The sequence below is a fragment of the Barbus barbus genome, assembly GCF_936440315.1.
Source record: "Barbus barbus genome assembly, chromosome: 20".
NCBI classification, from domain to species: Eukaryota; Metazoa; Chordata; class Actinopteri; order Cypriniformes; family Cyprinidae; genus Barbus; species Barbus barbus.
The window spans coordinates 26,691,093-26,701,878 of NC_136748.1; the positions used below are offsets into that span (position 1 = coordinate 26,691,093).

Below are 10,786 nucleotides of genomic sequence, written 5' to 3' on the forward strand. Positions count from 1 at the left end.
AATCATATTAAAGTTCTATTATTATGCACATTATCTTTCCTTTGTTTTGGCATTTTAATGTGAACAATTATATTTTCACTCAATGGTTGCTAAGCTGAAAAGTAATCATATACAATTTAAAAGAACATTTTTTTTTAAATGTATTTACAATCATTTGGCCAAAATGAATCAAAAAGGATAAAAGACAATTGCTGTTAAAATGTTGCCATATAAACTTTATTATAACATTATGACAAAATAATGTCACATACTATTTTGCAACTACTGTGTTCATCTCTGATACATAGCCAAAGCTTTTCTATGGCAAGTCAAGAAATTATATTTAATTACATCATAAATCATGATTTCTACTTCTGGATATCTTATGCTATGAAGATGGCCATAGCAATTACTGTGTAAAATCATATAACTTTTACACTTTTACCCTTAATCCGGTTTAGAGATCATGAAAGTGGTCAGTAAGTCTGACAATATTGTGAAGTACTCAGATGGCTGTGTGTATATTTGCCAAACCAATAACTCTCTGACAACACAAGACATTTTAAACATCTCTGGACTTGATCTCAGGAAGCAAAATTTCTTCTAACATTCCCCATTATCAATCCTTCTCCAGAAACACTGGGCTTTACATGTAAATGAGCCTTTGTTTATTGTTTTACACCGTTTAAAGAATTAAATTACTTTTGGCAAGGCAAAACCACCCTGGGTTTTGTTTGCTAAAACAATCTGATTCTTTTGCATCCTCTGTTTACAGGATCAGAGGTTCACATGTTGTTAAATCCCATCATGCCCTTCATGTTGCCAGCAGCTCCCTGCTGAAACTGCCTCATCATAGACTGCAGTCCAGCCATGCCACCTTAAAAAAAACAAAAAGAAATGTCTTAAAGTAAGGCTTTTACAACCATCATCTATTTTCAAAGATCCTCACGTGACATGTAACATTTAAAAATGCAATTTTGGTCATTTCAAATAGGTTCTTGCATGCAATAACTGCCCCATGTTTAGTGAAGATAAATCCAATACTGCTGCCCATGGGCTAGTAAAAACTAAAACATGTTAGGGTGAAAAGGAAGCTCATACCCATGTGGTGAAGTACTCTGGGATCCATCATTTTAGCCATCTGCTGGTTCAGTTTCGCCATCTGTGATGGGTTGACATTCTTGGACATGTCCCCTCCTTTAAAACAATGATACCATGAGTCACTGATTTTAAATGCATCAGGAAATGAACAATTTGAATGCATCAAGTTCAGATCACTCAACCTTTAAATAAGCCTTTTATGCCTCCCATCTTCTTGACCATCTGGGCGAACTTTGTGTACTGTGTGAGTAACTCTTGTACATCCCTGGTAGCCACTCCAGATCCCCGGGCCACTCGCTGGATGCGGTTAGGCTGTTTACTGAAGAGCTTGGCACCATCTTTGTTGTCAAGTTCTGAGATGAAAAACCAGTGTGTGTTAACTAAACCAGTAAACTAAAATTGTCCAATTTAGAGAAGTCAGTGTATTATTCCACCTTTAGACGGTACTAAAGGGGGGGGTGAGAGAAGGACATACCCTGGTCATTCATACTGTCCATTATTGTCATGAGTTTCTTTAGTCTGGCCATAGACTCCTGCTCATTTCCTTTGCTCATGAAATCTGTTCCAAAGCCTGGGATCATTCCCTGAACACAAAAAGAAAAACACAAATTGTGAGAAAAGAACTAGTCAGTGGATAATCGCAATTACATATACTTTCTGTAAAGGTTGGCGTTACCATAATCTGACCAAAAGGTCCCATCTTCATGATGTTCTGAAACTGTTCATACATGTCCCTGAGTGTAAACTGACCTATTAGAGAGAGAAATGTCATATCTGTTGGTGAAAAAGTACTGGAAAATATCTTAATGTAGTGTAAAAACTGAATACACAGAGATATACATTCTTGTAAAAAATAAGGTTCTAGTTACCATGTTTGAGCTTGTCAATTAGCTCCTCGTTGTCATCAAGCTTTAGTTCATTCACTTTGTCAATCAGTCCCTCAATATCTCCCATACCTAGAGAGAGAAAAAATAAGAATTGCAACATAACACAGTTCCAACATCCAATGAACAATCATGAAAGTGTGTTGAAAATGTATTCACACTCAGGCTGTGCAAGATGTTGAGTGCGTTTCTTAATTGGAACAGATTTGGAGAAATCTAGCATTACGTCACTTGCTCACAAATGGATCCTCTGCAGTGAATGGGTGGCATCAGAATGAAAGCCCAAATATCACGATAATCTCACACCACTCCAATCCATCAATTAATGACTTCTGGTTTAAAGTTAAAATGTCTTGATGGATTCATTTCTTACAAACATGCATCTATTCACTTCACAAGATGTTAACTGATGGACTGGAGTGGTGTGGATTACTTGAGGATTATTGTGCGGTTTTTAATCAGCTGTTTGGACTCTCATTCTGATGGCACCCATTCACTGCAGAGGATCTATTGGTGAGCAAGTGATGTAGATTAGTTGCAGATTTTGAGAAATTTAGTATTACATCTTGGATGGACTGAGGAGAAGCACATTTTAAGCAAAGTTTCATTCTTTGGTGAACTATTCCCTTAACTAAACAGCAGTATATTCAAACCTTACCGAGCAGTTTGCTTATGAATGGTTGAGTCTTGAATGGCTCGAAATCGTCAATGTGCTCGCCTGTGCCGATAAAAATGATGGGACTCTTTGTGGCCGCCACACTGTAAACAAATTATGTAAACTCCTGCATTTATTTACTCAAGTGCTGAAAGTAAAAAGCATAAAGCGTGTACTTACGCACTGAGTGCACCACCACCCTTGGCATGGCCATCCAGTTTGGTGACAATAACAGAAGCCACATCTACCTTGTCTTTGAAGGCCTTAGCCTGAGCCTCACAAGCCTGACCAATGGAGGCATCCATCACGTACACTATGTTGTCAGGTTGCTGCGGGACAGACAATCATCGCCATGAAGCAACTATATCTTATTTTCTTTATTGCTTCTTGATATTTAATGAAGTCTCACACTTACCACAGCATTTGACACCTGAAGCATTTCTTCAAAAAGTGAGTCTTCCTGTTTATGTCTACCACTAGTGTCCACAATGATTATTTCAAAGTTTTCTGTCTTGAATTTTTCCACACCCTCTGCAGCTATGATCACTGGATCCATTTCTGTGTAACTGTTAATTCACACAAATGTGAATCGATGATTAGGTTTGGTGAGCAGATGAAATACAATAGTAACAGTGTAAATATATAAATATATATATTTATTACCTCCCATAAAAGGGTATTCTGGCTTTTGTTGCATTTTGCTTGAGTTGGTCAAAGGCACCTTTAAAAACAAACAAAACAAATTAATTTTTTCCCCCAGAAGCATTAGAAGTAGTATTACTTTTGTGTAAAGATAGTCAACGATACCTGCTCTGAATGTGTCGGCGCAAATCAAACACGTCTTCCATCCTTTTCTTTGGTAGTAGTATGCCAACTAATAAAAAGAAAAAAAAGAGTCAACTTTTTCAAGCACATCACATGGCAGTAGACAAAAAAAAAAAAAAAAAAACTGTTTCTTCAGGAAACAACAGTGAGACATGTAATAGTCAAACGCACTAAAAGACAAAAGTAAATATGGACATTAAATACAGACAATAGTAACTAGGTACACAGAGTAAAAACAGAACTGATGCAAGTAATAAATACACAAAGAGTAGCAGCGATGAGATATGACTAATCGTGAGTGAAAAAATACATGCAAATATGATTATATATACTAGAGAAATTGACAATTTTCTCATTTCAACTTTCTTGATTTTGTGATTAGCTGTTTAAAACCAGGTCTATAATATAAAATCTCAGTGCAAATACCCAAGAACTGCTCACCTTAGAACATGTTGTGGTTTTCCCACTGCCCTGCAGACCCACAAACATAATAACATTGTTCTTTCCCTTCGTGGGAGTCCAGGCTTTCACTCCAGGATCCACCAGCTGCAATAGAATACACTCTGTATTTAGCTTCTAGAATACATTTCTATCATCAGGCAGTCAATTCCATTTGGCTGAAGGTAGTTTCTCTTCTTCATGATGAAATAGAGTATCTCCTGAGCTACAGGGTGTAAACAGGTGCAGGACTCCCTGAGGAACAATGTGAAAACCAATATTTATCAGACAAAATCAGCAAACCATCATTTACCTTGACAAGTTCCTTGAAAACAGCATGCTGGATCATTCTTCTCTTGTTTAGGCCAGAAGCCATTTCCTCCAGATCAATGGCTGCCCTGAGATTACAAAGTGATTATAGAGCAAACAGACATTCTATAATTGGTCATTTACTATAAAAAAAAAAAAAAAAAACACAATCTTGTTACTTACTTGACATTTTCTCTAAGCTGCTTTACCAATTTGATATTCACATCAGCCTCCAGCAGGGCAGCACAGACCTCCTTTAGCATAGCATTTAATACCTAAGAAAGATGGTAAATAAGTTAACATTTTATGATGGGCCACAATCCTTAACAAGCTTCATTTTAAGATTGTATCATATTCACTGTACCTCCTCATTGATGATGGTGGCATTGCTGAGAGACCTCAAAGCTGAGGTTATCTTCCTCCCCAGATCAGCTAAAACCATTTTTGCGGTTTAAGAGATGCCAACCTGCAACAGGGGATTATGGTTACTTCATTGGCATTATGGTTTTCATTCCTCTATACATTACAGTCCATTGCTTTGCATTCGTTTTTTGAAAGAGGAAATAAAAAATATCCTTTTGATGCATGCCTGGTGTTAAAATTATGACTAGCACTACTATACAAAAGTTGACAGTACAGGACATTAGTCTAGACACGGAAATATTTCTTCTAAAACATCACCTTCCAGTTAGGCTCATCTACCATAACTCCTTCAAAAACAGCCAGAAACCTTGGAGTTGTGACTGATGATAAGCTGAATTTCTCAGACCACATTGCTAAAACTGCCCGGTCCTGCAGATTTGCATTACACAGTATTAAGAAGATCAGGCCCTTTCTCTCGGCACATGCAACACAACTCCTTGTTCAGTCCAGACTTGACTATTGCAATGCTCTCTTGGCAGGTCTTCCAGCCAATTCTATTAAACCTCTACAATTAATCCAAAATGCCGCTGCAAGTTTAATCTTTAATGAACCGAAAAGAACGCACGTCACACCTCTGTTCTTCAATTTGCACTGGCTACCAATAGCTGCTCGCATTAAATTCAAGGCATTAATGTTTGCCTATAGAACCACCCCTGGCTCTGCACCCCTTTACCTAAATTCATTACTTCAGACTTATGTACCCTCTAGAAGCTAGCGTTCTTCAAGTGAACGACGCATTATTGTACCATCCCAAAGACACACAAAAACACTTTCACAGACTTTTTCATTAACTGTTCCCATCTGGTGGAATGACCTGCCCAACTCAATCCCAGCAGCCGAATCCTTACCCATCTTCAAGAAACGGCTAAAAACTCATCTCTTCCATCTTTACTTGACCCTCTAACTCTAGCACTCTCTATTCTAATATTATTTTCTCTATATGTCTTTTTATTTAAAAAAAAAAACAATTATAATAATTATCTGTACTGCGTTAGGCCAACCAAGACTTGTAATAGCACTTGCACGTTGTTGCTCTTTTGTTGGTTTTGATTGCTTCTTATGTCCTCATCTGTAAGTCGCTTTGGATAAAAGATGACTAAATAAATAAATAAAAACAAAGCAAAGAAACAGTTGTCCTATCCTTCACAAATGGCCAACCTAAAACTTTGTGCATTCTCATAATATTAACCCTTCTATTATAGTTCAGAGTAAGTCATGCAGCTCTATTCTGGACTAACTGTAATTTGTCCAAGTCTTTACTTGATGTACTCGACCACACCACTGGACTGTAGTCTAAATAACTAAGAACCATTGTTTGCACAATTTGAGAGATGCAATAATGTGGTAAATGTTTTTTACACACCTTTAATAACTGATAGACCACTTGTCATAACTATTACCATATTTTCTATCTGTTTTGACCACTTCAGCCTACTGTCTAGCATACCTCTAAGAAGTCTGGTTTCCTCTACCTGTTCAATAGGCACACTCTTTACAGACAGATTTAACTGTGGTTTGAGTTTAAGTTTAGAATTTGATCCAAACACAATGCTTTTGGTTTTTGTCAAATTTAGATTCATCTTATTAGATATCCACTTTCCCACTAATTGTAATTCCTCACTCAAATCAACAGAAATTTTTTCAATTGACGTTGCTGGTAGATATAATGTTGTATCATCTGCGTACATAACTGTCCATGCACACTTTAAAACCAGAGGAAGATCATTGGCAAAAATAGAAAATAAAAATGGTCCTAAACAACTTCCTTGAGGCACACCACATTGCAACTCTTTCACTTCTGAATAACTTCCATTATAAAATACACATTGTATCCTTTTAGTCTGATGACTTTTAAACCAATGTACAGTCTGAGAAGTAAATTTATAACATTAAAAGTGTGATTGATGTAATGCAGACAGTCTTACTTCTTAGGTGAATGAGACTTTCCAATGTGGTGGGGGTTCCCCCCAAAACAATCCCCCTGTCACTGCTCACTCTAAACCTCGAGACTTCAGTGGAACCAGGGAAATTATGTTTTCAACTTTACTAAACAAACACAAATCAAACAATGTTATCGTGGATGTTATTAACAGGCATGTCCAGTACATTCTAGATGAATCTGGATCATTTAAAGACATGGATCGTTATCATATCAACACATAAATATTGGCACGCCCATGAGTAATTTAAGCTATTATAAAATCATCATAGATATATAATATAGCATATGTGTGTGTTTTCTAAGACTGACTCCGTAACAGCTCTGTGCTGAAATAAGGCCAGACAGCCGTCGTAAACCGCATTAACGTAGTCGATTTAATTAAAGACGGGATTTAAATCCTGTTTGAGTCAAAACGACGTCAAATCAAAATGTCCAGTATCCAAATTATTAATATAAAGAGATACGCTTCGATTTAACATTACTTACCTAAACTCGCAGCTGCTGTTTTTCGGTGAGTGGAACAGCAACTACAAACGTCATCTAACCCCCAACTTCCCGTGACGTAACTTTACTTCCGTGTAAAATAAGAGTTTGCTTTTGTTATGAAAAATATATTATGTGTGGTTTAGATTCGTTTTTACTCACTGTTCATTTAACTTAAGTAAAATGCATATCTGTCTGGGTATATAAATTAGAATATACGTTGATTCTTTCAATATTTATTTTTTAAAATATATATGTTTTTTTACATTAGAGATGTTGGTCATGGAACAAAATCTTAAGGTGGCACAGCAATATGTAAAACTGATTTTTAACTTAAACAGAATTGTTGCATTTTTAACTTTAAGAGTCATTAAAATATAAGTAAGAGGAATAAAATTTTACTTAGAAATGTTTGTTTTTACGGCCTGGAATTGTTAATAAGAGTGAGCTCATATACAGTGCTACCTTAAATTATAACACACGATTCACACTACTGCGCACAGCAGACCCATGTGGTACTCGGTAGAATGTGTTTGCAATCTAGATTGTGTTTGACGTAAAACAAGTATCAAGCGCTTGAATCAATGAATTTTAACGATGCAAAGAATGAAATTCTGCAGGTGTTGTCCAAGACGAAGAGACAACATCTTCCAAAGCTGTTAGAATGGTTGAAAACATCCGGTAAATTCACAGTTGCAAACGTTTGTTATTGTTTTGTCAGGTGTCATCTTGTGTGCAAGATGTGAGCATTTGTTTTGTGTATTCTCCAGTTTATTTATCTAATTTTAGACAATATTAAGTACTTTGACTTGGTCATGGATATAACTCAGTTCCAATTTTTTTATCTACATTTTCAGAAGATATGGATGATTTCCTGGTGGATAACCAAAGTGTTATTCTTCAAAGTATTGCAGAAGACCTAAGGGTTTGCCTTCCACTGGAGGCTATGGCTCCCTCAGAGACTATGGCTATTCAGAAGGTCTATGCATTACATGTTTTGCATTTTACTCTGGAATTCACAACTGCGTTAGATCCTAAAGCATCCTTTAATGTTTAGACTCAACAGAAACAACATCCCACTGTGCATGTGGATGCATTCTTATATGATGAGGAAGCTGTGGATTCATTGTATGAGGAAGGAAAAATGAGTCGCAGCTACTGCCTCAACTGTGGATCGCACAGAACAGCACTGCTGGGTGAGTGTTTGCATGGATAGATACTGGGCTATATATTTCATAAATTCATGCTATTATAAAGCTACATCATAATATGCGAGTTATAATTTTTCAGAGTTCATCTCGCATTCATTCTCAATCCCGGAGCTCCAGTTCCTATTCCACAATGTTCTTCCAGACCTCTCAGGAAAACTGGTGGTGGATGTGGGATCTAGACTTGGCGCTGTGCTATTTGGGGTAAATTGCTGGTAATGGTTTGTTTAACTGAACATAACTAAACTCAATATTGATTGTAAATTAACTGACAGTTACAGAAACAATCCCCCGGGGCAACTAGGGGTTAAAGGAATAGTTCACCCAAAAATGAAATTATGCTGAAAACTGTTCTCACCCTCAGGCCATCAAAGATGTAGATGAGTTTATATCTTCAGATGCAGGAACAGATACAGATACATTTAGCCTTATATCACTTGCTCACCAACAGCATGAGGGTTCAAACAGCTGATTAAAAACATCACAATAATCCACAAGACTCCAGTCCATCAATTAACATCTTGTGAAATGAAAAGCGGCATGTTTGTAATAAACAAATTCAAATACAAGTCCTTTATCCATAATATCGCTTTCTCCAGTGAAAAAATTAAATTGTTTAATCTGAATCAGGACAGAAATATGCACAGATCAAACACTGTTTACAAGCAAAGACAGTCAAAAACGGTTATAAACTAATATGTCAGTGGATTTTGATGTGAGGGGACAACAGGAGATATTTTCACTGGAGGAAGCATTATTATGGATTATGGACTTTACTTTTGGCAAGAATTGATAGCTTGAAGTTAAAACATCTTAACAATGAACTTGTTTCTTTCAAACATGCTGCTCTTCACTTCACAAGATGTTCGATGATAGACTGGAGTTGTTTGGATTACTTGGGAATTGTGATGCTTTTATCAGCTGTTTGGACTCTCATTCTGACGGCACCCATCAACCTTTTTCTCACCAGTCCAGATCTGTAGCCAATACACTACACCAGCTTTTTTTTAATTTTTTTAAACATGGTATGATGGTACATCTATATTATTGCCTCAGATCATTTTTCTCTCATCAGGGCTACCTGTACAGTGCAGCATCTCAGCTTGTGGGGGTTGAAATAAGTTCAGAGTTTGTCAAGCTGCAAACAATGGCTGTAGAGAAATATGGCTTCAGTGACAGAATTCAGGTAATCAACCAAATCGTTTCTTTGTTCAATGGTAATTGTTTTGTCTGGATGGTATATTTACAAAGATGTTTAATGTGCCCTGCATAGGTGATTCATGCCGATGTCCGCTCTCAGTCTGCCTTAGTGCAAAATACAGATGTTCTGATCATGAACAACGTGTTTGAATACTTCATGGAACCAAGTGATCAAATGCAGTAAGTGCCTGCACTCAAGAACATGCAAAGATGTGACCAAATGCATAAATAAAAGTTTTCTTTATAATAAACAAATGATAAATAGTTATTGTGTCTTAAATTGTTTAAACTAAATTTACCCTTTTTTTTTTTCCTTTTCTATTTTTTTCAGAGCGTGGCTATTTATTAGTAAAAATTTCAAAAAGAAAGGTGCACTGTTAGTAACTGTACCCAGCGTTCAAGAGACACTTGCTTCACTTCAGGATGCCGTTGTAAGAAGCTTCTCTCTATCTCTGATATTTCTGAATTTGTCTCTAAATTGTGATTGGCAGTGTACTTCAGTACATTTTATCAAGAGGTCATAAAACAAATCTTTTGTTTACAATTTTTTTTCTTTCCCAGTTCCTAGAGACATTAGCGCTCAGCCAATGGATAGAGGAAGTACCACTTGATTACACTGTTTATCTAAAAAATGACACAGATCCAGATTCTGTCAAGCAAATCCATCTTTATAGAGTACTTTGACCATCAGAAGAGATTCTTCTGATACAGTGGAACCAGTGAATGCGATTAGCCTCAATGAGGCCTTTAACAGGACAAATGACGCAAATAGATTTGATTAAACATACAGCATCCTCTTCTGTTCACTTGTCAATTTTTAAAGTTGATTTTTACTGTAAACACATTTATACTTAAAATTGTCTGTTTATGTAATTAGCCATACATTTAATAGAATCTCTTTATGTCATGTCTGGATTAAGCAGTCCTTATTATTAAGAAGAGATAATAAATTTGTTTCCCTGTAAGTGACCTCTTCTTTGGTTTTTTTAATTTGTTCAAATGCATTTCTGTCTCCAATTCTTTCTGTTGAAACAGGAAGTAGGGGAGGGATCATTGCATGTTTTTTTTTTCTTTTACAGGCAGAGGTAGTGCACTGGAGACAATTTACGTCATCCTTGATATTATTTTGCTTTGTGTTAATGCCAAACTCAGCCAAGTCAACTGATGACTTTAGTTGAGAAGTGGAGTTTATTTGAGTTTTTAAACCTATTATAGCTATTAAAATATATTTAAAAAAAATATATTGCACAATTTTTTGCTAACTGTAATGACTGTATTGTATATTTTTGTTTATTTGTATATTATACTCGTACAAGTACACTATAGATCATCATTTTTT

General features: G+C 36.2%; 2 protein-coding genes across 3 annotated transcripts; one reads left to right on the plus strand and one right to left on the minus strand.

Annotated features, from left to right (window-relative positions):
• Nucleotides 1-190: 190 nt before the first annotated feature.
• On the minus strand, nucleotides 191-7,258 carry srp54 (signal recognition particle 54). The gene is made up of 17 exons (XM_079443961.1): nucleotides 7,043-7,258; nucleotides 6,540-6,660; nucleotides 4,556-4,657; nucleotides 4,375-4,466; nucleotides 4,196-4,280; nucleotides 3,886-3,990; nucleotides 3,427-3,493; nucleotides 3,283-3,340; nucleotides 3,035-3,185; nucleotides 2,800-2,948; nucleotides 2,623-2,723; nucleotides 1,950-2,036; nucleotides 1,757-1,830; nucleotides 1,556-1,664; nucleotides 1,263-1,433; nucleotides 1,081-1,176; nucleotides 191-856 (listed from the first exon to the last, which is right to left on the minus strand). The coding sequence occupies exons 3-17, from the start codon at nucleotides 4,631-4,633 to the stop codon at nucleotides 765-767; spliced, it is 1,515 nt and encodes a 504-aa protein (XP_079300087.1). The 5' UTR covers nucleotides 4,634-4,657; nucleotides 6,540-6,660; nucleotides 7,043-7,258; the 3' UTR covers nucleotides 191-764.
• Nucleotides 7,259-7,526: 268 nt separating this feature from the next.
• Nucleotides 7,527-10,677, plus strand: LOC306886034 (uncharacterized protein). Of its 2 annotated transcripts, none has more exons than XM_079442891.1 (8): nucleotides 7,527-7,720; nucleotides 7,897-8,018; nucleotides 8,097-8,235; nucleotides 8,330-8,451; nucleotides 9,323-9,433; nucleotides 9,521-9,627; nucleotides 9,779-9,878; nucleotides 10,009-10,677. In XM_079442891.1, exons 1-8 carry the CDS (start codon nucleotides 7,624-7,626, stop codon nucleotides 10,129-10,131), a joined length of 921 nt encoding a protein of 306 aa, XP_079299017.1. In that variant the 5' UTR covers nucleotides 7,527-7,623; the 3' UTR covers nucleotides 10,132-10,677. The 2 variants fall into 2 exon arrangements, with proteins under 2 accessions (XP_079299017.1, XP_079299018.1); XM_079442892.1 differs by having other exon boundaries at nucleotides 7,541-7,781; nucleotides 10,009-10,410.
• The last annotated feature ends 109 nt before the right edge of the window (nucleotides 10,678-10,786 follow it).